Source organism: Xiphias gladius, chromosome 17 (genome assembly GCF_016859285.1).
Source record: "Xiphias gladius isolate SHS-SW01 ecotype Sanya breed wild chromosome 17, ASM1685928v1, whole genome shotgun sequence".
Classification (NCBI taxonomy): domain Eukaryota; kingdom Metazoa; phylum Chordata; class Actinopteri; order Istiophoriformes; family Xiphiidae; genus Xiphias; species Xiphias gladius.
The window spans coordinates 23629602-23657382 of NC_053416.1; the positions used below are offsets into that span (position 1 = coordinate 23629602).

At 39.6% G+C, this 27781-nt stretch overlaps 1 protein-coding gene across 3 annotated transcripts in view; it reads left to right on the forward strand.

The window, feature by feature from the left end:
- The window catches only part of uvrag (UV radiation resistance associated gene), an 89356-nt gene that overhangs the window by 8974 nt on the left and 52601 nt on the right, over positions 1-27781 (forward strand). For all 3 annotated transcript variants that reach the window (XM_040150142.1, XM_040150141.1, XM_040150139.1), the window contains exons 7-12: positions 6779-6884; positions 11360-11486; positions 18548-18632; positions 21735-21822; positions 22103-22163; positions 25000-25165. In XM_040150142.1, coding sequence (XP_040006076.1) covers positions 6779-6884; positions 11360-11486; positions 18548-18632; positions 21735-21822; positions 22103-22163; positions 25000-25165 — 633 coding nt within the window. The remainder of the gene's footprint in view (positions 1-6778; positions 6885-11359; positions 11487-18547; positions 18633-21734; positions 21823-22102; positions 22164-24999; positions 25166-27781) is intronic.

Sequence of the window (27781 nt, forward strand, 5' to 3'; positions counted from 1 at the left end):
GAAGGGGTAATGGTGTATGTTTATGTGTGAGGAGACTATTACTTCCCCAGCAGCTTGCAGGAAACTAAGCCCAGTTTGAATCATAACTTTTATGACCCCTGCTCTTACTTCTTCTATTATTGCAGCCTTCTTCCATATCCTCTTCTTCTGTCCACACCCATTGGGACTCTGCAGAGTTTAACCCACTTACATTGATCCCCCTTTGCCCCCACACTGCTCCTCACCCGTCAGAGTTTTTCCTTGACTCAGAGAATTCATATGCACATGGTTTATGATTATATACTCTAGAATGATTCATCAGATATTGTACACTCCGACAGGGATTATCTTCCCAACCCTGATGGTATATAATGATATACAGTATATAACACTGAGTTTCTGGCATGTGTAAAACTCTGCTTTTGTTATTGCCTTACCTGCTTGGTTGCATGCATTGATTGATTATATACAGTATTCATGTTTATATGCCACTGGCACTGCACCATGTTCACTAGATTATCAGTGGGTAGTAGTGGGTGAAAAATGGTTTTCGCCTTTGGTTGCTTAATTCTTATTGTCCCTTGTGGAGAGAATTTGGAGTAGATACCCCCCCCCCCCAAGAACAGTGATGTATATCCACAGGGGACACCCACAGTGTGCCTCGGCCCAACCCAAAGTGCCTTTCTCAGCACAGTGCTTTAATGGAAAAGGAGGAGAGCTGCTTCGCAAAGATTGCACTGATCTTGATTAATGACGGTAATTTGTCAGCAGATTCACAGTCTTCCTTTCTGCCTGGCTCCAGTTGACAACGCTCCTCACTTGTGTGTCTAACATGGTGATGTGGGCTAGCAAACACAACACGTCTCAGATGGAGAGATGAAGAGGGAGTGCACAGATCATCAATCAGCAAACTCTTGTCTCTTCCACAGAGGCTGAGATAGAGGTTGAGCCACATCTTACAGAGAGTTGGGCCCCTGCCCCTGGGTAGAAAGAAAGCCGAGAAGGCAGTGACGAAGATGATCCAGCTGTTCAACAAAGTTTTTTTTGTTTTGTTTTTTTCCCCCTTTGAAAAGACTATTAACACAGCTTCAGATGTTCCTCAACCTTCCAAATACGCCTCTCCTTCTTGCCAGGGAAAGGCTTGATGTGTGAGCAGTAAGAGATGAAGGAAGACCTGGTAGGACTGGTGGTAGAATTGACTTCCTGTCATCATATGACTGAGCTGCTTGTTGGACTAGTTAGATATTAACAAAAAGAACAGGCAGAGAAAGTGGCAGAGTGGGCTTCTCTTACAGTTTATAGTGGTTAGAGGCCATCTTTTATGGCTTAATGTGTTTTTGAATATCAAATTGAAGTGGTGGGTAAGTTAAAGTACTTGAGTTGCCCTTCAGGTCTTACTTGTACCTTTCTGATACCATGGAGTTATGCAGTGAGTTTTACATGTTAGTGTTTATAACGACAACAAAACTGTCTTGGATTCTCATGTCTGTTGTAACACTGGCCCATGTGACACATATTAAACATCATTCTTGGGGCACAACTTCCACAGTTTAGTGCTATAACATTGCAGATTAAACCTGTCTCAAACTCCTGGAGTCTAAAGGGGAAACTTTCTTTTTTCCCCTATGCTCCTACCTGGAGTATGCATGTACGTACACTATGTTTCAACAGTAGCAGTGCACTGTGATTCTGAAGCTCTGTGGGGGGTCTCTCATGCCATCGAGGCTGTTCAGGCTGTAATGCTTTCATGCAGGCAGCCCCTGAGGTCACCTCGCCTACTGGTTGGACACTGAGGCCACAGCTCTCAGCCACAACATGTTGTTGTGGTCGTGTGTTAAACAGGCAGCTAGACTGGAGTCTATGGCTGTGCCTGGGGTCAAGCAGCAGCAACCAGACTACAGAAACAAACGAACTGCCTGATCTTTATATCACCGTGGAGATACTGATGTGAATGCTCTTTTTTTCATGTTACATCTTTGGAGTGGACTTATGCAGAATCAAAGTAACCTCCGTTTTGTGTGTGTGTGTGTGTGTGTGTGTGTGTGTGTGTGTGTGTGTGTGTGTGTGTGTGTGTGTGTGTGTGTGTGTGTGTGTATATATAAATATATGTCCTAAACTTCAGAGGTGGTCTTGGGTTGTAATTTCCCCAGCTTGTCTGCCTTACATTCTCACTACTTGCCAAACAATGTCTTTTTCTCTGTCTCCAGCATTAAAGCCTCTTTGTTACTTGCCTAGCAGTGCTGTCTCATGTTATCTCAGCTTGCTGATGAAGGCCCCCCCCCCCGAAAATTATACCTCTACTTAAAACTAAAGTTTAAGCCTTAGCCTCTCTTGAGGCTTCTCAAACACAACACAGTAGGCTTTGGCTAATAGAAATGTATAACAGGTTTTTGTACATAAAACACTGTTTTTGTAGCTAAGCCTTTTCATAGTTTACTATTTGGCTTACTACACAAGGCAGCTTAAGCAACTATGACTAACAGTGTGAGATTTTTATGTGTAAGACAAGAACAAGGAGTTTACACTTGGGATCCAAACTTATGCAATTATCTACAGAGTGTGTGACCCTTTTTTGACCCTTTGGAGACCAAAACTATCTTTTCCCAAGATCTCTTTGGCTTTCCTGCATCTTTGTTGTAGTTGTCATGTACAGTAAATATGGCTTATAGCAACTCAGCAGGTCCCCACAAAAAACATCTGCCTGGAGGACTGCATATGCAGGCTCACCAAAAAAACTTCACTCCAGTAATCTTATCTTCCATTCCATGTAGATGGAGACAATGGTGAAAGTGAGGTGAATAGCAAGTGGTTTAATGTGTTGACATTCTTTGGCAATGAGATACAAATAGAATTTACAAGTGTTGTTTGTTGTGATTTTCCAACTGTGCTGCTGTCTGTTTTGTCCTTTGCAGAGGTTTGATAGAGGGACATTATCCTTAATTTGTTGTCACAAAATGTCTCAGCTCATGTTATGAATTGGTTAATTGGCTGCCCTGTTCACCCTGTGCTGTTTGAAAAATGGTTGCTGGAAATGAATTCAGCATAATCATTAGTCCTTGGGCTTGTTTCCTCTGACCCAGGTTTGTTTGACAAGTGAATTGGGCACACTTGCATGTGATGAACAGCTGGAAGACTGGCCAGACCACACAATGTTTAATACATTCAGAATACTGCTTTAGAAAGGCCGTTGTATATGTCTACTGAATTCGAACCACCCAGTCAATTTCCTAATTTCATTGCTGATTTCTGACCTCTTTGCTAAATCCTTCCTATTGCCTGCACTTTACTCCCTCATTTTCTCTGTCACACGCACACGTTTTTGTAGTTAAGTTAAACTATTTCTCCAGAACAAAAAGCCCTTCCCAGATATGAATAAGGAATTGGAGGATTTTCTGCAAATAAGAAAGAGAAAAATTTCACGTGACCAACTTCAGTTGTTGTGTACACATGTGTATTGCCATCATGTCATTCAAACCTCTCTGTTCAAGAAACAGTGCTACATAAGCATTTAAATGTGGTCAACTTGATGTTTAAATCTTAGAAGAAAAACAATGTGCTCTCAGGTGTCTTCCTCAGATCCTATGTCTTTCTCTTGCTTATCTCTGTAAGCCAGATGACACATCCACATTTGCTGATTCCTACTCAGCGATGATTGCAAAAGTGTAGATGCTGGACCACAACACATCATGTAAACCATGGCAAATATTTATTTTAAGATAATCAGTAAAGGTAAATGAACAGTAAACAGGAGACCTGCAATGGAGAGCCTCCCAAGTCTACTACTGACCAACTGTTCTGAAAAAACTTTTAAAAAGTCCTCCAGACTTTTTAAAAGTTCTTTCATAAGTTGATGACCCTGCAGGTCGTCATTTTTTTTTTTTTTTTCATTTTTATTTACTTGATGTAAATCTGAAAAATATTTGCTATTTTCTGATTTTACTATACCTAAAAGCCCCTGTTCATTTGATGATTTTCTACAAGATGCTTTCTATTTATCAAAATATCTGAAGGTTTCAAAAGCACAAGTTTCATCTGACACCCCTGCATGATCTAGTGCCGCAGTCAAAGGAGCAAATGTTATTGTTTTTCTGATGTTTATCTCCATCAGGGGTTGAGTGCAAAGCCTCAGTCATAACTTCCTGCAAATCCCCCTTGGCAGACTTGTTAAGTACCTCTCATGCCTTGGAAAAAGAAAGTTGTCGTGGCTAGTGAGAAGACGTTCGCTGGACAGTTTCCCAGCGATTAAAGTGTTGTCCCAAGGAGGGTGCATATTGGGAACCCCCCTGCCCCCTGCTGGCTCATAGGATTGGATAGAGCCTGATGGGCAGGCGTTAGGCCAAGACTCAGGGAATGATAAGGGGGCAGACATGCGTGAAAAGGAGAGAGGAGATAACTATTCTCACCTGGGGGAAAAGGCCATATCAGATTCTCCCATTGCAATCACCTAAACAGATGAAGCTGTCAAAACAGATTTGCCCTGATGTTCCAAAGAACTATCTCCAACTGCTATCACTGTCACCTCAGACAGATTAAAAATGTGGGCAGAAAACATGAAATGATTTTCCTGTAGGACTCCTCCCCAAAGATCTATTTACATCATCATAGAAATACATATTTTTTTCTGGGTGGTTACCAGAAAGAAGCAATAATATCCAAATATGACTAAGTGAGTTTTCATAACAAAAAATCTCCCTAGGATTTGTAAAATGACCCCACCAAACTGGAAGCCCTGTTTAAAAGAGCCTCTCACGTTAAATCCACTCAAGAGGCAATTTTTTGAAGACTCAAAGCATGCGCAGCGTAAGGAAAACCTTATTCATGTCACCCTCATGACCCAAACCACAATCTCCTCTCTGTCAGTCTCCAATTTCGGCTTGTGTCTTATGAACTCAACTTGAGGGGGTTCAGTTGTTGTATCACAGACTTGTGAGTCAACACTGTTAACCATTAGTAGTAAGAAATAAAGCAATGAGCAGCCGTATCTTAATGCTTAAGAAAACTTTCCATGTCTGCCTTGCAAATACCAGTGTCTCAGTTTAAAATAGGATAGAATCTGTCATCAAACCAGCCCAAATGTTCATCACCAGAACAAGAAACCACTGATCTTTACAGGTGTTTTAATTTGCAACATAGCATCAACGCTCAACACAATTGTCACATCTAAAGCTTTTGGAATTATCAGGCTGACGTTGTTTGCATACCCTGTGGTGATTTGCATTTTAAAAATGCAATGGTTGAGGCAAGGGACAGAAAGAAACATGCTGACAAGAGGAGCTAGGAGCCTATACAGTCGAGCCATTCTGTATCCATCAAAAAAGAGAGGTAACCACTACCGTGCAATCCAACTCTTGTTACATATGGATGGCACTGAGACATTTAGCAGCACGTGGTTGATCTAACGCCAGTCTGACAGTATGACTGCTAATTGCCAGTGTGGGATTGTTTTTTGTCGATGAGTTATTTGTGTCCTTCGGGTTGTTTGAGGAAGGGTTTGTCTCTGTGCGATGGAAATCTTGTGAGCTGGTGGAAGACGTTTCGGGAGACCCAGATATCTCAAGCAGAAGAATTAATTGCGAGGAGAATAGAGATGAGCAATACAAGTTAGCACTGTGTAATGCCACACAATTCTGAAGGATTGCTTCCTGTTAAACAGTATTTTACCCCTTACTAGAACCTACACACTACAAATAAGGTTATTCTTCGTGTAACCACATCACATCCATACATGTGTGAAGATTCTATAGGGTACTTAATCCTAAACATTAAACCATGTTTTACCTAAATAACGTTGTAGATCTGTTGTAACTAATTGACCCTAAGGCACTGACTGTGTGTTATGGCTGTTACCTCCTCTACTGGAGACTCTGTCTTTCTCCTATCTCTGAGGGTCTGTTTCACAACCTTGGTTGCTATGGCATCTGCCAATGAGGATTGTGGAGCTGTGTCTTCACAGCTTCCCCAGCTTCATTAGACTTATAAACAATGAACTTTTGCTTATAATAAGTGACCAGAGAGTGACCAGAGAGTGACCTGTGTGGAAAACTACCTAAATAACATAAAAGACCCAAAGACCTAAAGAAGGGAAAATTCCTTCACACTCTGGACTTAGAGAACATACTTAGAAGTTAATTGTCCCTGTGATTTATAGTCTAAATAATGTGCTGGCTTGTCCTTTGTGTCCTGATGTTGCTGTTCCCAATTTCAGTAATGGCAGTGACACAGCATTTGGAAACAGGCGTCCGTCTTTGTAGCTTCAATTAATTAGTTGAAGGTTTGAGGGGTTGTCTTCACTTTCTTTCGAGCAGCTTTTGATCTCATATTGTGGTTAGATTCTTAAAAATAATAGTGATTAAGCTTTTGATATTTGTGGTTGTTGGTATTTAAGGTGTGGTTTGTTGTATTTCATAATTTGATCTGTCTATTCTAATGAACTGTAGACTTATTATCATGAATGTTTTCAATATTGTTTTTGTCCTTTGCTTCAATGTCAAAACTCATCAATAACTTTTACAGTTGTGGAGACTCAGCAGTCGGGCTGCAACAATGAGGGATAACAGACACACTGCACAATGACTCTCCCACGAGGAGAATCATTATTCTTATGATGCCCTCCAAACAGTCACTGTAAACATCAAGCTAAATGAAATGAATTGCTGGTGTAGTTATAACACTGATGCTCAATTTTTATTCAACCAGTCAATTTAGTGGCCTCTTAGAAACATGGGGTTGTTCTCGTGGTCCGGTGTGTGGTTACAAACAATGATCTGGATAATGACTCTGTATTTTCCTCCTCCTGCAGGCTTCACACAGCCCAGAGAGCCATCAAGCAGACCCAAGTGACAGTGCAGAAGATTGGGAAGGAGATTGAGGAAAAGCTAAGGACGACAGCAACCTGCACAGAACGGGTGAGCTGAGTCACTTATCAGTAACAAATTTCAACTCATCAGCAACTTACCTTTAGGTCATTGTCAGTGTTTAGGCAGCTTATTTCCTTATCATTAGTAGCAGTCAGTGTTGTTTCATCAGCTTATGGGATAGTGAAAATATGTAAAGATGAGGTGAATTTCATGTTTTTAAAAAATATACAAAGATGATGTGCAATTTGAGATTTGTTAATTTCAAAGAACATTCAATAATACCAGAGATCATTAATCGCTGTAATCAGCGATAACAGGCCTATTGGCTTCTACAGTAATAATAAACAACAGCAGACTGTATTGTGTTAAATACTAATATACTGTCTATAAATAAACAGTAAATGTAATGTAGAGTAATGTGAGACGTAATTATACCCTTTGGGCAGCTATTGTATCTTTGTTTTGAAAAGCTGAAAAGTGCAGAGAGGGCAACATCCCGCCTGCCTAAATGATAAAACTTTGACCAAAATGTTTATGTTTCCACCCCTTACCATATCCTCGAATGTGATCCAAAGCAAAAGCAAGAAAGCATATTTAACATTTTTGGAATTGGCAGCCACACAGCTGTGAAAACGGAGCACTGATCCCAGGTTTGACGTTGTGTTTATTGTAAACATTCACTTCAAACGCATCTTCTCTCTTCTGCTGTTATAAAAGCCCTGAGGTAGTGACACATTGGTGTTTTCATCCTCTAGGTAGACTTGTCTTTGTAAAAGGCATTTTTCTGGATTACATGCCTTACCTGCTGAACTTCATTTAGGGGCAGCTTGGATGTTTTTGTGTCCACCTACTGATTCAAATCTATGTATGAGTATGTTTGTTGTGTATGTGGTTTTGCACAGATACCAAATTTAAGTTTGGAGTACCTCTTTAGACAGCTGTTACAGCTGTTGCTCTCCGTCATGTTCTCCATCAGCTTTTGATATAGCTAATTTTTTCTGTTCCTTTCCCCAGACTTCACCCCACCTATTGAAGCAGCTCCACTATAGCCTTCTTCAGCCTTCCCACAAAAACATTGAGGCTCCATTCTTTTGCCACAAAGGATCTCTTTCAAAAACTTGCCTCTGATATTTCCCCCTCAGTGAAACATTCATTAAAACTCCTTTCAGAGCTCACAACAGCTAATAAATCACATAATCCTCGTCTTCTACCTTTCTGTAAAAACCCAGCTACTTGGAGTGAGTGGAGCATTGTGTGGCTCTTCTAAGGGTTTCCCTCAATGCCTTTGGAGAGCTCTGCACGATCCTTCTATGCGCGTCATAGTGAGCATGGATCAAAAGAGGACAGAGTTGGAGGCCACCAACGCCAGCGCATGGCCCTTTCACCCTCTCACCCACACTCTGCCATTAATCTGCTGGGTTATAACATGCTCTACCTACGCCTGCTGCTTATTTACTCAGCTGACCCACTGCTCTTTGATGTTCAGTACGAGTCAGACGGGCCCTGGTGATGGGTTACAGTCTCTCTCACACACAGACTCACATGGCTGTGACCCACTTGTCAACTATGCTGCTTAGTGAAAGTGTAGGAGGCTCATGGTTCGTGCCAAAGCCAGTGGTGGTTAACATGCAAGCATCAGGGTGCGACACATTGGAGAGATGGAGGCTCTATCAGTCTTCTCTCTGTGACTGATACCCCTCTCTGTTTTTGCCATAAAACCCTCAGAAGTCTTCAAGAAGAAGCATATCTGTGTTTCCTCAGATCCTGGCCACGATCACTATCTAAGTGTATGCGTGTGAGAGATGCCACAGTCCCTGCTTGCAAGCTACAGGATGAATAACAAGGCTGGATCTCAGTTATCCTGTGAGCAAAGTTCGCTCCCTCCCATCTCTCCATTATCCATGTCATTCTCTATAGCATCTCCATGTTTTTCGCTTCCAATTGTTCCAAGTCATGCATCTCTTTGTCATCATCCACACAGTTCTTTAATGTCAGCTCTTAAATCTCTTTTTGCAAGTTTTGAAGTTGGCCTCTGTTCATCATTATATCTTATCATTTTTCATTGTATGGTTCTATTAACCTTGAATCTCTCCCTTCATCTACTGTATACCACATTCACATCCATCAGTCCATGAATCCCTTGTACTGTTCTTAATTAGATGGTTAGCCCACTGAAGGCTCCCCCTCTAGCAGATAGAGACATGAAGCCTGATGAAGAGACACCCCATAGAGAGGGCAAGATGTTGACTAATGACCTGTACTGTGACGCTGCTGCTGGTCAGGGAGCATGTGGTGAGAGAGACGCCTGTTGAAAGTTAGAGATAAAAACAGAAACTCATCTGGAGTTGATGGACTTCATTGTGGTCTCTCACTAGGGTTTGTGTTTGAGAGTGTGTGTGTCCACACATCTGCATGTGCCATGATATTCTAGTTTCATCTTGTTAAAGGTGACTTAGCACGCTGGTCTTAGCCAGCGACTCCTTGCTTAGTACAGTTATTGCGCAGTTACATATACAGTAAATGCTCATTCACATTCTCCCAGCTCATCCAGGGAATCAAACCACTTACCACTGCCTGCAAGTGTTCTGTCCTAAATAACTTTGACTTCCTCAACTGCCACTTCACATACGTTCATAACTGTGATAACACATTGATAATGTCACTGTCTGCAGTAGTTTAAAACACCTTATGTTGACACTTGCCTGATTATACGTCTGCTCAGGCTGAAGTTGGGAAGCTATGGTGTGATATCTGCGGTCAAAAAATTCCATGTAGTAATAAAATTGTAGGTCTATTAAGCTTTTTTATGGCAGCCATTTTGACTTTGCATAGTCAGAAAGCATTAAAGAACTAGTTTGACAGTTTTGGGAGATACCCTTATTTGTTTTCTTGTAGAGAGTTAGATCAGAAGATTTTTGTCCATTAAATATGTAGCTGGATCAGGGGGACAGTTAAGTTAGCTTAACATAGCATCAAAACTGGAAACTGAATTCATAATGACTGTGTTCCATGTAGATGACCCCGTAAACCATGTCAGTGAGCCAGCATGCACAGTACTAGAGCTGAAAGTGCAACACATAAAAGGAATCCAACTATTATTAATGTTACTAATTACACCTTCGCTTTCAGTGCTGTGACAAGTCAAAATCTCTCTGGTGGAATAGGCTTTTAATGGTGAAAGTTGCCCAGCTCTTACAGGTTGAACCAATCTAAAAGGTGAATGAGGGGACTGTCAGTCAGGTACGGTCTGTACACACCCACAGCCCTGAGAAAAAGGTTTAATCAGGCAAAATAAGTCGAAACATCTGTGTGGACGCAACTGGGTTTTGCCAGACCTTTTACTATAATCAGTGGAGAGAGATGGGGTTATGGCATCAGCAAAAAGTAGCAGAATACAGAGAAAAAAATAGAACAACCCAAAAACATGTTAAATGGGATATTTTAACACTCGTTTTTATGTGTGACATAAAAAATACGTGAGAGATCCTCGAAATCATTTCTATCCAGAACATCCCATCCCATGTTATACACCCAAGCAAGCTCCAAGTAAGGCACCCTGATTAGTTTGTACAAGGAAATATCTTTTATATGGCAGACTTTATTTCTTGTTATAGCAGGAAAAGCAGAGTTGTAACTAATAACAGTGATGATGGCTCCGCTCCATTTAAGTGTTCAAGTAAACTGTGCCAGCGACCAAGACCCTGGAACCCTAACACCTGAATGGATTGCAGCTTTCAAATGATGATAATAATTACAGTTATTTCTTTCTTGTTCTGACCTGTCAAAAACGTCAGTAAAAAATTGAAATAAAATATTAAAAGTTGTAAATATAGAACTATTATAAATAATAAGCAGTGTAAAATAGGTGGCTACATGAAAAATATGTTTGAAATGCTATCATATAAATACTTTATATACACACACACACACACACACACACACACACACACACACACACACACACACACACACACACACACACACACACACACACACGTGTGTGTGATGGTTGTGAAGACATATCCTTGCTCCCCCTGACCAAATCTTTGGAAACCAGTGCCACTATTAGTCCAGGTTTGACTCTCAGCCTCATCTCCTCACATCTTATCAGAGCAGCTGCTTGCATTCTAACAGCCAGAACTCCACACCAGTTAACTTGCAGCCAGCGATTCCCATGACTTGGGCTCATCACTAAACCTTTTCAACAGCAACACTGATCTCAGGGCTTAGTGCGATGTTTTAATAGTTAAATCATTCTCCATCTTTCCTGTCATTAGTTGTTTACAGTGGATTCTGGATTACTGACAGCGAGTATTGGCTCAGTAGATATGATTTAAATCAATGGAACATGGGATCAACCTGTGAAAATATTGCTTGTTTTTGAGGGAGCAAGTAGGAATTTGGGGATTTTTACAAAGGGCAATAAACCATCAAACTGCTGTGGCCACATATTAATATTTTCCTTCATCCTCTTTCTCTGTTTTCTGTCCATATCCGTCTTGTCTTCTGTTTGCTCTGAGCAGAAGAAAGAACGGGAGTGCATGCAGCTGCGTATAGCCGTGCTGCGTAGTGAGCTGCAGCGGCAGAGGAAGGCGCTTGGCAGGGAGATAGACCTGCGGCAGAAGGAGAGGGCACAGCTTCAGAAGAAAGGTAAAGCAAATGGGATCACATACAACACGAACACTTGGACTAATGTGCCTGTTCACACCTAGTTTTACTGTTGTTGCCTTTTGCCATTGAAAGGGAGGGTGGGGCATGGACTGATCTTAACTGCTCTGTTCATCTTGTGCAGCACACACAATACTTTTATTAGTTGTAGTTTTGCAGATGACTCAATTCAATGCTAATTGGTAAGAATATTTAAAAAGGTGCAGTCCAGTAAATGATGGTATTGATGACACTATAGATTAGTTTATAAGTGAAATAAGTTGTTTCAGCCCTACAAATGCAATTTTACTGCCTTGAGGAGTGAACAGTGATCCTGTATTCCAATCTAAAATAATACGCAATGTCATCATGCCGCATCAGAAAACGAGTAGCATTAACCCACAAGCAACTAAGCCAACGATGTGAATATTGTAATGTAATGTTGTTTATTGTTGTAAAGAGAATAGAAAATATTGTTATGACATTCTTGGACCATCATTTTGTCTATATTAAAGAAAGCACAGGACTGACCGGGATATTTTTCATTTTTAACTAGAATAATACAGTAAATTCCTCTGGTTATGACTTATTAAAATAAGTAGATTACACAAATTCCTTCATTACACCCCTTTTAAATTTTCTTAGTTGCATCTTTCTACAGTTAAATCAAGAACCCTTCCCCACCCAAAATGAATGTCGTCATTAAAAGGTAATTTAAAGACAAGTTAATGACAAAGCTAGGGGACACATATCACACTATGAATTCAGTTGTTGGAAAAGTGTTGATATTTTATCTTAAATTTACAAGACATGCCATGTGAATTAAAATGTGATTTTTGTTGTTCAGGAAACTCTAATTTTAAACACCTCGGTCAAAATTTCAGTGCTGCCGGACAGTAGGTAGACTATGTGTGACTTGTATTACATGTACATTACGGAATACAGTAGAATACAGTAGAGATTGTTGTCACATACAGGAAACCTCAGTCACACTCCCAGTCAGAGCATTGTAGTCACTTGAATGAACATGCACACTAACAATGCTAACACATGTGCAGTATATAGAGCCATTCCTGTGGTTTGTGAAGCCGGTGCCAGGCCACTAAAAGAACAGTGTTGTTGTGTGGTGCAGTGGTATCACTTAGTTAACCCTGTGAAGTCTGCAGCTCTTGACTCTGATGTCTGAGTGTTTTACTGCTGCCTGTTGCTGTTCATAGGGAAATAAAAGGCTTATAAAGGCTGTAATAAAAGGCAGTGTTAGCAAAGCATGGGTTTGCAAATATACTGTATACACACACAAACCCAAACACATATGCAGTTGTACACAAGAATTCTTGCACCTTAATACTTGTGTGGGTTTTATGATTGAAAGTAAACAGAAGTTGGTATCTTGTAATTTCAGTGTGTTTTGTGCAGCTGTGGCACGTGAGTTCAGTTTTTTTCAATTTTAGTTGCCTCTATTTCCAATTCGTTTTTGTGTATCTCATGGTGTTTGTGAAAATGCAGGTTTAACAGTCAGAAAAGTTCATGATGAGCTGAGCAGCAGCATAAACCTACTATATTGTACAGTTAACCTGTTCCCGTGCAGCTTTCCAAAACTGAATGCACTGACTAGATACAGCTTGGTTCTACTGCCATCAGCAGTGGTGTTTGTCTTAAAGCAGGCCAGGTGCTCTTTATAGGAACCTTTTGTCTGTAGGATCAGCTTGCTGTTTGGCCAAAGGGCAGGGCACCTCACTGAGCCACCAACCCGAGGTGGGGATTGTCAATGATTAGCATGAAGTCTGCACATGAATGCAGACATGCACACTCACTCAGAGACACCGCACTAAGAGGGTTGGAGGAGAAATTTCCTTTGTGCTGCAATTCTAAGAAATGGCTGTTAATCCTCTGCCTCTTTACCTGTCACCACTCCGTCTACAGCCAAAACAAAAGAAACTGCTGCTCTCCTTCTTCCTTTTTTCATGGCTTTTTTCCAGACTGGACAGGTGCTTATTAAGAAACAGAGGAAAAAAATTCCTTCAGCTGACTAAAAAGGTACAACGTATTTTAGAATAAATCGAAATAGTGTAGCTGAATAGTGTTCTGCTGAAATCTTGTCCCCCCCCCCCCCAGATTCATAACTCAAAAACCAAAAACCATATGCTATGGAGCTGTGCTGTACTTCCAGCTTGTTGTTTTACTTTTCTAAGCAGCCTGCACATATTCATTTGTTTCACAATCGGAAAAAAACCCTGCAATAATTACAGACAGGATGCTGTTGAAGACAGGTGTTTATAGTATTTCATACAGCAGCTGATTTTGTGTCTGATTATATTTAAGTTGGCACTGCAGCCTGTTTGTTTCATATGATCTCATCTTTCGTTTTGGAGACACATAGGATTTTATCAATTGTAGCTTTAATTTCAAACCTGTCCTTTCCCACACAAGCTTGAAGAAGCAAAATTAGTCCCATTCATTTAATACAGATTGCTCAACAGGCAAACTAATGGCTAAGGACCAATGATTTATACCCCAATGTTGATTCACTTAGAAGCAAGTGTTTAATTTGCTGAATTTCCAGACATTCCAGTGCTTATGAGACACAGGTTTCTTTGTAAGTTTTATTGACAGTTTAACAGTATGTGTAAGTACATTGCTATGTAATACATCCCCAGAGGGCATCTCGTATGGACTCAATCTCCTCTCTCAGTCACACTCTTCAGGATGTCATCTCTACCTGGCCCTGTGGTCTTCCCATCTCTCACACAGTCATAGGGTCCATTAGCAAGTAACTCCGATCGACCTGTTATTCCCAGAAAACCAACCTCTCTCAAAACAAATGGCCCTGAAAACCCAAACATACATTTGAGGTACTGCAGGTGTGTGCATCTACATGTGAGCTAGCAGATACAGATGAGATCAAAGTTGGGTGTCTGCCTTTTTGCAAAGTAACTATTAGAATGTTGCTGCAGACTTGCTGATGCCTGTTCGGTGCTCATCTTTTTTCATGCCTATGTGCTCCGTCTTTACCATCCTGGACATTGTTAGCATAATAAACACTGAAAAACATCAGCAGTCTGCATCATCCCGATGAAAGGTAAACGACTAGCTGTTCACTGGCCGCTGATTTACAGTAATGGCAGTGAAAACATAGCAGAAGTTTAGAATAGCTGCTGATTTTCTCTGTGTCTGTCTCTGTCTTTCACACAAACCATAACAGAGGACATATGAGCATGTACACCATTTTTTTTACTTTTTTACAGCTGTGAATTTAAAATAAAAGTCCGTCTTTCCTGCCCCCGGAATTAATGGGTTTGGTTTTGGTGGGGTCACACTCTTGTCACAATTTCCTCCTGTCTAATTTCCCTCCTTCCACCTTGAGCAGACGACATAAATCAGGTCTGTGAATGGCGTTTATTGTACTTAGTAATGGTAGTTATTTTCACGCTCTGTAACACAGCCAGAGCTCCCGAGTAATAAATGTCAGTGGTTGGGTTTCCCAAGTGTAAGGAACACAGTTTTGTGAAGGTGTGGTGTGTGGAGGTATTTGTCACCTCAGAGAAAAGGTCTCATATTGAAGCTATCATCATTAGGGTTCCTTTAGCAGCAGCTCAGCTTTACACATTCACATCCTTCAGCTGGCTCAGGATAAGGGTTGACAAGTACTACGGTCCAACACTCTGCCTAATGACTCACTAGGATGTCTTTCTACCTATTTCCTGTCTTTTTTGTTAACTCCCCTGACATCCTACTCAGTCTCTATGTAACACTCAAATCTTTTCCATATATAGCATAAGGAACCTTGGTTTAAAAACAAGGCTGTTAGTGATTATTTTCTAGTTGGAAACAAAGAAATGCTCTTTACAGTTTTTTTACCAACATGCAGCATTCAAAATTTCATAGTTATTGAACTCCCATGGTGCGTTCTTTCTCAGATACTTCTACAATGTATTCCTTTGAAAGTGTTTAATGGTGATCTGCAGTTCATTTTATTGGTTGTTATTTTAATTTGACTTGATGGAAAGCCCTCTATATCATAAGCATCTTTATTTTCATCATTTTACACAGCTTCATTGAATACTGCATGGATTAAATGTCACTTGATAATGATGTCACAAAGTGATACAAAACTTGTAAAATTGTAAATTGTAAAATCATTTAGTTTTTAATGAGGATCATATTATACAGTGCCTTCAGAGAGTATTCAGAGCCCCTTTTTTTTTTTTTCATTTTTTGCCAGCCTTTAATTAAAAAATTGTTTTTTTTTTTTTTTTCTCTCATCAATTTACACTCAATATGCCATGATGACAAAGTGAAAACAGAATTTTAAAGATTTTTGCAATTTATTAAAAAGAAAAAACTGAAATATCACATTGACATAACTATTCAGACCAATTTTTCAAATTAACATTTTGTTTTGTAATTTATAACTGTTTCTCAATAGCTTCAGTCAGTTCTGTTTTGTTAAAATGTGCAAAAGACTCACAAGTTAACTGTGAAAAACATCACACAGTGGGACCACAGACTCATTGACTTATCTCTCTTGAGCAGAGTGGTTTTCCATTTTGCAGCTGGATTTCCTTCAGAATCCCACAAAGTCCACTGTCAGCTGTCAAAGAAAACTTACTGCACATTGTCTCTTGTCTGAAATCAAAAAACTGTAATGAGCTCCCTGACTGATTTATTGTCAGATTATAATTTTCAACATTAAATTCAATAGCCTTGTAGCATTATAAAACCTCTCCACATATTGGATCCTATCCACCACTCATGTTTAATATGAAAGATACAATTTCAACACACAAACAGCAAGAATGCCCCATGTATGCGGCCGTGTTATATGCTGTAGTTTGTCTGTGATGATACCGATATTGTGATGCAAACTGGAGCAGGTTAGAGGGATCACAGGATGAAAAACTGGATGGAGAGAACAGATAGTACATAGCTGGGCATTACATGAAAGCAAGACTGCAATACAAGCCCATGCAGTCAGTGTTAAGATATGTTTTCATGTCACCACTCACAGCAGAGCGATAGTCTGTCTGACACTATCTTTCTTCTAAATTAATCTGATGGAGATACTTCTGAGTACCTCTATTTTCTCCTTCCCTCTGTCTTTAGAACTCTCCCTCTCCTCTCACCCTTACGATTCCAGTGAGAGCAGCATGGATGTGAGTGGAAATTTGTGATAAAAAGTTGGTCCTTTCATCCATCTGATCATACGTGTGATTTGACAATCTAATTTCCAGGACTCACTTTTCTACCGCCCGCTGTCATCCCACTTGACTGAGGGTGTATCTCAGTCCTGCTTAGAACCTGGTTAGGTAAAACTGGAATTGCAGCTGTTTCCAAATTTGAAAGAACGGGGAGAATCCTCAGGAAATGAGGTGTTTGGTTCCTGTGATTTGGTACTGACTAAAGTTTGGAGCTCTTATTCATCTTTCTACTGTAGCTCACTGCTAACGCACAAATTTCAATGCATATGTTCAGTTTTTATGATATGGTAGGCCAGAGCTAATGTTTAAAATTGTGGCTTTCCATGCAACAGAAACGATAAAGCTCTGCTTCTTCTTGTAATTACCTGTTGTAATAGTCCTTGATTTTTAATGAAGATTAGTGGGTACTTGGTTAAAATGTGCAAAAGAAAACACTGAAGAATCATAGAATATCTGTCAATTATGACTGTTGATTGTAATACATATCTGCCTAAAATAGAGTTGTTTTTTGCTTTCAACATATTTGTCGTGTCTTTTCTTGCTCAAATAATATGCCAATAATGAAACCAGGGATCAGTAAGAACCAGAATTGATAAGCCGAATCAGAATTGGAATCGATGAGATTTTTTTTTAAATTTTTATTTATTTATTTATTTTTTTTATAAATACTTATCTGTTTTGACTGACTTCATGCTCCTACCGGGAATGTGTAGGCCCTTTAGTTTAAACCTGAATATGTAGTTGTCAGTGCATTTTAAATGGAGGCATTTGAAAAGTATCCTTATCATCATGAGACTGTGGAGCGGCAGTGATTTGACTTCAAGGTCTTCCTACAGTACATAGCTGTGCTCTTCCCCATGTCACATAGAGTGAGGCCAACCGCCTTGGGGAGAAACCTCATTACCGATGTTTATATTCATAGTCTGAACATAAAGCATATGGGATTTTTGGCATGAAGAGCTTTGCTTTGTTACTCTGCTCTCTCATCATCACCACAGTCTGATTCAACAGCAACAGTTCTTTAGCTGTTGCACCTGATGGTCAGCCTCATAATGCTTTGAGCCCTTATTTAGGGCAGCAATCCAAATTATTTAACAATTATCACAAGTCACATATACAGTCATCCATACGCCTTTTCCTTTTTCAGCTTCCAACCAAGATAGAGCAATAAATGAGCAAACACTTTCAGAGAAAAATTCAGAGAAATATGTGACAAACATTTAGTTTGGTCTTTCTGAACCTCTCCTTTTTCTACTTATTTACTTATAATGGGGATTGTATATGATAATTGCTGCAAAACAAAACCCATTAGACATTTTCAAAACTGAAAACAAAATTTCAAAATTGTTTTTAATGGATGTTTTTTGTGTGAAAGTGCATCAAACCGTGAAACCTCCTATTAAAATCATGTGGAGCCATAAGTCATATTTCTGTTGCATTTGCCTGCCATCGAACCACATGCAACGCTGTATGAACACAGATTAGAAAATATTTTGTTACAACCCTAAATTATACTTTCTTTCTGGTGTAATGCTACACTGAGTTATTGTGAGGTTGTCAATATTGCAGTTACAGAACTTTTACAACCTGTATCATCGCCTTCCCTTACCTGTCTGATTTTATTTACTTGCCCAGCTCTGTATTTAGAATCTGACAAATCCTATAATTTGCTTACATATGTTATTGAGTTTTATGTGGTGTCAAAAGGAAATGGTTTTGGCCTCATCAAAAGAGCTATTTGATCTTCCTCGAGCTGTAATGGTGGATGGCAGCCAACGAAACACAAGCCCACCTGGCTGTTCAGATGTAGTAGAACAGAACACACACACCTGATAATTTCCTTTTTTTTCTTTCTGTCTTTGTCAGAGGAAGCGTTCTCTGCTCAGCACAAGAATCTGAAGGAGGAGAAAGAAACCTTAACCAAGCTGCAGAAGGAATGCACTGCCAAGAGGTATGTGGGAACCTGTAATTAGTTATTGCTTAATTTCCACATAAAAACACACTTTTTAAATGAATTTATCCCCATCAGCTAGACATTGCCAGAGCCCACTGATGTGACTCAGTGTGTTGCTCAATTGTATTGAATTGTGATGCGATTTCACCCTGCACCCCACTCTGCCTCTCACCTTGTGCTTCCAAAACAAGGGGATGTTTTTGCGGCTGGTGCTGCCTATTTATGTGTTCTCGGAGTTTGCACATTGTACTAAAAACTCTATTGGCCTGTGTTTGCCTTGGCCCGCCCGCTCGTGCCGACCTTTGCGGAGGGTGCCGCCCCAGCTGTATCCAAAGCTGGATACAGCTCTTTTTGTCTGAGAAGTACCTGGCAATCACAGAGGGTAAACCAGAGCCCCAGGAAGGCAAGCAGTGTCCAAGAGACCCAGCAAACAGGAAATTAATACAGACAGTTGTACATCTGCCTAACATCCATTCCTTGGAAATATCTGTGTCGTTGATGTTTTTCATGGAAATGCCTCTGTTTGTTTAACTTTTTTTAACTCTTATCTAGGGAAAGGTTATGTATGCACAGGCACACTTTTTGTTAGCCTTTCCCCATTCCTGTCTAATATTTCACCGCTGCTGTTAAACAGCTTATCTTACAACATTGGGGCGAAAAGGAATCAGTCAAGTTATCTTTAGTTGTGGTATCTTAAGCTGTAGTAGATGTTTTTATTAATTTCAGTGCACTTTTGAAAACATAAAAGTACTTACGTTTTTCTTTCTAGATTGCTGTAGTCTACATGAGGCGTTAAACCATCTCCCCTTTGGTCACCAGTGGCAGAAAGTAATGAAGTACATTTACTAGACTTAACTTACATTTGAAGTACTGTACTTCTTTAACTGTACAATTGATGTACTTTTACTATACTTGAATATTTCCATGATGCTACTTTAAACTTGTGATCTACTATTTCAGAGGCAAGTGGGGTTTATTTTTATTTATTTTTTTTTACCCTAGCACATTGAGGCTAACATAAGACATGATAAACTTATAAAATGCAATGCATTGTGAAAGTTTAAACCAGTGGTTACCATCCTTTTGGCTTAGAAACCCTGTCAATAAAGCAGTGTCTAGTTGGGCCTCCTGTGAGTTTATATGAGTACATATGAGTTGTCAGCAGTTCCATCAAAGAGACGTTTCCCCTCTAAACTTCTCAGATGCTTTCTTTTAAATAACTGTTCCAGATGTTTAAATGAAACCATGTATTTTGTAAATAAAAAAAACACACACTGGGAAATACATTTATTTGCTTTCTAGCAGAGAGTTAGATGAGAACATTGATACCACTTTCAAATATAAGGCTAGAGCCAGTAGGTTAGCTTACCTTAGCACAAAAACTGGAGATTGGGAAACAGATATCCTGGCCCTGTCAAATGGGAACAAAATCGTGGTAACAAAATAGATCTGAATACTTCCTCCACAACTGTTGGGCATGAGCCAGGATGTGTGTATTTGCTTACTTATGCCAGCTAATATGTAGATTAACACAAAGTATTTAGTTTGAGACTACATTAAGAAGGGCAGTGGGGGGAAACATTAGTTTGTAAGTATTAGGGTAAGGGTTTGTAGAGGCCCTGTATCACAGCTTAGCCAGTTAGAAATGGCAAAGCCTGCTCGATAAATGTGTTATTTCAGGTCAAAGTATCAATCCAATCCGTGTCACTTATGCAAAGCAGCTACACACAATGAAATGGTAGTGATAAGAGACTGGTAACCACAGGGTAAGCCAAATAGGAAATTAATGTTAAAGGCGAGGAGCATGGATGAGAGGATGCATCACATTCAGTAACCATTTTTTTTAAATAAAATGATGCATGAAACTGATGGACTGTTAACCACAAGTAATGGTGTAAGTATTGTCTAGGACACACAAAGAGAGATACTCACGTTTTTTCTCTCTCACTCTCTCTCACACACTCACACACACTCACACACACTCACACACACACACACACACACACACACACACACACACACACACACACACACACACACACACACACACACACACACACACACACACACAAACCAGCCATAACAGTCAGTTATGTTAGTCGTTAAACCAGGGAATGTTGCAAGCCATTAGAATTGTGGTGGGTTTAACACAGTTCAATAACTAGATTTGTATTACATTTCATATATACAGGTATTCCATATACATTGCCTTTAGTCTCTGTACAGCCATAACCTGCTTTTAAATTTAGAAGTGTTTGATGAGAAGAACTGCCATACGTTGATGCAGGTTTCTCACTTATATTACATTGCTGTTTGATGTATGGACATCCAACAGGAAATATGTTTTCAACACACACACTGTTTCAGACAGCTTCATGTGAGAACATCCATTTACATGAGCAAGAAGACTTGGTCATAATACAGAGCATATGGTTTCTCCATGAAATTTCTGGAATACTGTGGAATTTTGAGTTTCTTGTTTTTTAATACCAAATAAGAAAAATCTGGGAAATGTATTATTTTCTCCACAAAAGTCTGAAGTTCTTTGGTATTTTTTCAGTTGTAAAGTACCAGCATATACAGTTGTATATGCAACTCGGGGGGGGTGGACCCAGCAAAGGTAATTGGGACTGTCCTGTTATGTATAAGAATAGCTAGTAATTTGGAAGTTGTGTTTTTTTACTTGTTTGTTTTACAGTTAAACCTGAATGGGAAAGTGGTCTGACTTTGAGACCCCACTGTAACTCACTGCTGACCAATAGACACTCAATTAGCTCTCTTCCAAGCGAGGCCTAGACAAAGAGCAGACTGGCCAACATGAACCTGCTATCACACATCATGATGTAGCATACATAAACTATCCTCTCTGTTCATCATTAATCTTTCTTATTTAGGTAACTTTAATTATCTTTAGCCTGGATGATTTCTAATGCTTATTTCCACTTCTTCTCATCTCTTCCTGCTACGCTCCTTCCCCTACAATCCCATCTCTGTACTTTCTCTAGTCTCTCCTTTGCTTTTCCACTCCCTGTATCCACCACTCTTAACCACAGCTTTTGTCTCATTGTGACATCCTTGTGTCTGGTTTTGTCTCCCCAGAGAGCAGTTTCTGAAGTCCAATGCCCAGCTCACCTTCCGCTGTCGTCAGCTCCTTTCTGAGCTTTCCTACATCTATCCCATTGATGTGGTGAGTTGGACCTGATGCTGCACTGCTGCACAACACATTATTGACAAAGTAACTGCAAAGAATTTTCTGATTACACAACCAAGGCTTTGATTAAAGCAGAAATGTTGCAGACAGTTAAGTTTGAAATGCTGACAACGCTAGACAAACTGAATGATTTAAAGCAAGTGCCTGTGCCAGTGGCAAAGCTGGTGTTTTGTCACATGCAGGTTTTCATCTCATCTGGGTCTGTTTCTGCTATCTGATCATCTTTTAATATGAAACCTCTCATTTAAATTCACAGGCTAATCAGTCAGATTATATCATCTGCGGAGTGAAGCTTCCAAACTCTGAAGACTTTCAAGGTAATTCATCATGTGCCCGCCTGTGTGTTTCAGGGTTACAGGGGATAAGCTGTGGGAAGACATTCAGAACAATTTTTTTTGTCTTAGGCTTTAAAGCTTGTGGTTAAATGGAGATGTTTGGTGGAGCACAGCAATTTAACATCTTACAATTTCAAGGCAGATGATCTCATAGGTAAAGTATATATGATATCATCATTTTGGCTACTATAGATGGCAATTACAGTATTATACTCTGGTACGTGCAAAAATGACATTATTTTATAATTACCAGTATGTAATTTCAATGCATAAAAGACATAATGACTTAATTATATCATCAATAGTGGGTCACTAGTTTTACTAGCTGGGAAAGGTTGACACCCTTCTTTACTCTGGCTAGTTCTATACAATCCAAATAACAGTTTACCCACGCAACAACATGTCATGGCAACATTTCCTTAAATATGTGGGATGACTCAGCAATGACTGAACACCACTGTAATCACTTTCCTATTTGAATGCATTTAATTGACACAGGCATGAACCTTGCTGGGTGTATATGTATTTCTTTTATTCTTTTTATTCCCTGACATTCATTTTAATGCGTTTTTTCTCATAAGCACAGTAAAAAAAAAAAAAAAAAGAGAGAGACAGAATAATTTAAGAAAATTGAATGTTAAATGTCCTGTAATACAAATGCCAACAAAGAGGAGGGAGATGGCTCCATACTGATCGAGCTGCATGAAGGCTGGGTAGAGAAGGACCTAAGTTGGGTTGCATTCTTCTGTTTTTTGAACACTTAGCCTTTCTGATCTCTTGTTGACTGCTGATGGAAGAGTTGTTCAGAACTACCATAGTCTTATAGAGTCTGGTCAGAAGATGCTTTTGTCTGGTTCCAACAGGCAGTTACAGCCACAAAAGCCCTAGTTATCATGTTGGTTGAGTAGGTTGGAGTAAGGCTCATGCTGAATGTGTCATGATAAATGGGATTTGCTGTCACAGCAAGGGAAACTTGATAACTTCATGAGTTCTCACCTGCTCAGATGAATTGATGGGGGACCTGACTGAAGAGGTAATGAATGGTTAGCTTTGATCTACAGCACTTGTCTAATACTGAGAACACACCCGCCACTGTCCACTCAACATTCTCAAGCTCCCCTTCCTCACAGCTGGTGAAACCAAGCAGACCTCTGAACCCATAATTCAAAAATACCACTCCCGATCTCCTCCGCTCCCCGCTGTCACACTCCACCTGTCAACATCTTTTAAGAGCTCACAGAGGTGCACAGTAGTGACAGCCAGCCCATTTGTGTTTGCAGCTATCACTTGTTCCCATAAGGTGGAGACCTGTGCCTGCTTCTGCCTGCCAGTCCAGCACAGGTGGACACCTAGCTGTGAGTAAACCACTGAGCATGTCCTGAGGCAGATAAAAGGGCTAACAGAGAACATCCCAATGCATTTAATGCTAACTACCTTTTCCCATATGCCCTCCCACCTGCTCAGGTGGCTTGTGGTGTGTGAAATGCAATTCCAATTAATATTCACTCTCTAACTGCTGTGACCTTTAGACATCTTGCAAAGGTTTGTACAACATGTAGAGACCTTGTGTAGAGATGGCAGGAAGAAAGGATGGACAAGCAGACATTTTAACCCTCCATTTTACCTCATGCCTGAGTCTGATCCCTGCTCTCATTTGTGTGAGGTCAGCCCAAGAGAGAGCCTGTTCAAGTCCAGAACTGTCTGGGTGGGTGTCAAAGTCAGTTTAAAAAAGCCTACAGGGGAGGATTCTCCACATTAGAGACCTGGGTCAGAGATAGTTGGAGTCCTAATCCCACTGGGGGTCAAAGTGGAACAGGGTGGCACTTAAGCCCATCTATGTTTTACATTTAACTAAGCCTACCTTGTCAGCTCAGCCTGACCAGGTCTCAGCAGTCTCCCGTTGCACCCTAGGGTGTTGCTTATAGTAGCATGTCCTTTAGTTGACCTAATATTCCTGTTGGTGTGACACATCATCCAAAAACACCAGAGGCCAGGAAGCTGTGTACTCCAGGTACTTTCATTGCTATGGAGTCAAAAATGCAGGAAGAAGAATGATACAAAGCAGGCTTTCTGTATTAAAGGGGAAAAACACACAGTGTGAGCCAAGGAGTCGCCCACTCACTATTGCCATAGTCTATTATTTCAAAGCATTAAAATAAAAACCACGGTGAGTCTTTGCCTCAAGCAGTGTCCGGTTGCCGTTTGAGAATGTGAAACCACTTAGCATGTTGTCTTGAAACCATTTCTTGTGCGTAAAGCGAGATGGTTTGCTGTTTCTTTCACAGAGGCATCCAGTTTTCCAACCTTTAAGTTATTTGGGCTCAGAGGGGATAGTTATACGGGATCCTTTTGCTTCTCAAGCACATATCTCAAAGAAATTGGGTATCCCACTGCAGCCAGTGTTTTTCGATACTGTGTAGGCTTTGCCACATTGTGTATCACTTTCAAAACACTTTCCCACATGAATGCAACTGCCCTTCCTCATGTGAATACTTGGCTACCAAGCTATCTCTGGCTGGAGTTTTATACATTTTTGTTTGGATTCACAAGATGTGGACATGGTTTAGGTAAACACAATTTATTTTCCCATGTAATGAAAATACATTCCAAACAAAACATGCTTGGAAGTTTTTGATATAATAAAATACTGACTTGGGTGATTAAAAGGCTGCCATTTTTAATTTAATTTGCAGTGGAATATGGGCTTTGAAGCTTTTGTGTGTTGATGTATATCCCCTTAAAACATTTTTTTCTGCTGAACATAACTCTGTCTAATGTGTCACTTACTGTAGCCACTTGTTTACTTTGTGTCCTGCAGCAAAGGATGATGGGAGCGTGGCAGTTGCCCTGGGTTACACAGCACACCTGGTCCTGATGATCTCGTGCTTCCTGCAGATCCCGCTTAGATATCCGGTGATCCACAAGGGTTCACGCTCCTCCATCAAGGACACCATCACTGACAGACTCACTGAGAAGGAGAGAGAGTAAGTAGGCTGAAAATGTGACATGGAAACACCAAACATCTGATTTTAAGATTCACATGCATCTTTTTCATCAAAAATGGTGATGTACAAGTTTTGCTAAGTCAATCTTCCTTGCTGTACAAATAGTACATTGTAAGACTCAATAAAAATCTTTTTTAAAGTAATGATAGAGGATGCTCTCTTGTGGCTGATGTTAGGGTGTAATGTAGCTCTTAGGCAGCCTTTTGTATGATTAGTTTCACTTTCCCAAAATACTTGGATCACATGCACTGATGTTCACATTAGGGGCTCTATTTTCATGGCTGTGTGGAGACTGTGGCCTGAAGTGTTGTGAGCATGAAACAAGCCTTGCAGTTAGTGTTAGGACCACATGTGTTCTCAACACAGCACCAGCCCTTGCAAGCGCAAACTAAATGCATGAGGGATATGCATAAATAACAATGCTGAATAATGTGAACAAGTGCCTTTAAACAATCTTGAAATTAATTTTTAATTGCAGTGAAGAAAGACCTTGCCTGATAGAGTATAATCATGAGTAATTGTTTTGGCTAAATTTTTGATGGTGAGTGAGGAAACAAATCATTTGTTATAGAGAAAAAAAACATTTTCTACAAGAACCTCATATAAACAGGATTATTATGGGTAATTGTCCATTTAAACAAACATGTAAAGGGCTCCAACAGACTATCCTGCACTCAGCAGTTTTGCCAGCAATGGTGATTTTATTTTTGCATGTAGACGCTGCAAACCTGCAGTAATGGAATACAAACTTATTAATTACTTAAAGAAAATAAAGGCAAAATAATGTAAAATGTTTTTATATTTACTTTTACTGTAGATTGTTTTGTACTACATAGTTAGTTAGTAGAGATATGAATTGAATTGAATTGAGTTGTGTTGTGTCAGTCCATAGCACTTCCCTCACGGGATGATAAGACACCTTTATCACCTTTAAAACATTATCAATACACATATATAAATAGAAGATGTGCGAGTCATTATGTTTTAAAATAAACCACGCTTGTATGTAAGCTTTTAGTGTCAAAAACAATTTGCTGATTCCAGAAATTATACAGTGATTTCTGCTCCCAAAGATTTGCAACACTGTAACTGAAAAATGTAACTGCCAATTTGGGCTTCAGATGTTGTACAACATCCTACAGTGTAGCATTCTACAGTGTTGCACAATCTTAGTCCCTATGTGAAAATAATTTTATTTATCCCACATTTTGACCACAAGGTTTTCATCAAGGTACAGTTTAATCATTTCAAATGTTGGATAAATAAAGACATTTTCACATTGGTACTAAGATTGTACAACACTATAAAATGCTTCCTTTAAAAGTATTTTAACTATATTAAATTTAGAAAAAAGTACAGTGTCTCAAACCCAAAGTACTGGGTTTCTAAGTATTTTTCAATTACAGTGTTGCAAGTCTTTGGGAAACAGAAATCACTGTACAGTTTTTGGCTCAGTGCCTGGACAAGAAAGATGTGCGTGTTTTTTGCACACCGATTACCAGATTGTGCAACACATTTCTCATTTCCATCTTTTCCCTCATTGCCAGCATCTCACAAGTGTTGGTAATGTGCTCTGTCTTGTTCCATTATCTGAATTCTAGTATCTTGATAAAACTGAATTAAATATAAAAACATGCACCAACTTAAACTCATCTGTTTTATATCAAAACATTTACAGTAAAGATTCTGTTTCGATCACTCCCAGAACTTGTTCTTAGATTGAAGAGCACTAAACTTTCTTTTATATTTATTGAGTAGTTTTGTCTTTAAGGAATTTCTATAGTCCGATGCTATATTATCGTTTTGATTTCGTAGCAAATGCCTGTGTCTCCGCTAGTCTCATCCCATCCTGTCTGTCTGTCTTGTTGGCTGGGTTGAGTATTTTTCAATGCTGCTATTTTCAGTTTTTCAAAACACTGCCTACCCTCTGACAATCTGGAAAATTTGCATTGTTGTATCTGTTGAAAAGACATCACTTTACTGACAGAAAAGTCTTGTTAGTAACATACAGTGTAGCTATTGCTTGTAAAACCTTGAACCTAATCTGAATATTCACTGGAAAAGACGGACTGTAAGATACAAGAGACATTGATCAGACATTTTAGCTGGTGTTCATTTCTGATGCCAACAATTGAGATTCACAAAAAATTGAACATTTTTAACATTGCTACCAATAAAGTATATATGACAAAACTTTGAATACTCGCTGAAAGGTTTTTTCACCAAGTTCCAAAAGTTTATTACACTTTTAGTAATCTGTCAAAACCATAGGAGCCACAGCAAATAACTAGTGACAGATTTCAAACACGTGGATATTGTAGTCAATGAACTGCCAGTGAACTGCCTTTTTATACTGTTATTCTCTTTGAGGCACTATATTTAAGATTTCACCAGATCATAAATTCATCTATTTTATGGTACCATGTATGTATGGAACTCTAACTTACGGAGGCTTATACTGCTTAACTAACCCAAGATTTTAGGTTGGAGCATCTGCAGTGAAATCCATTTTTAGGCAGGATTGAAATGACCAAAGTAGCCGCAAAATCTTCGAGAGGACTGTGAGATTTTCAAGACCACTTGAAAATTGTAATC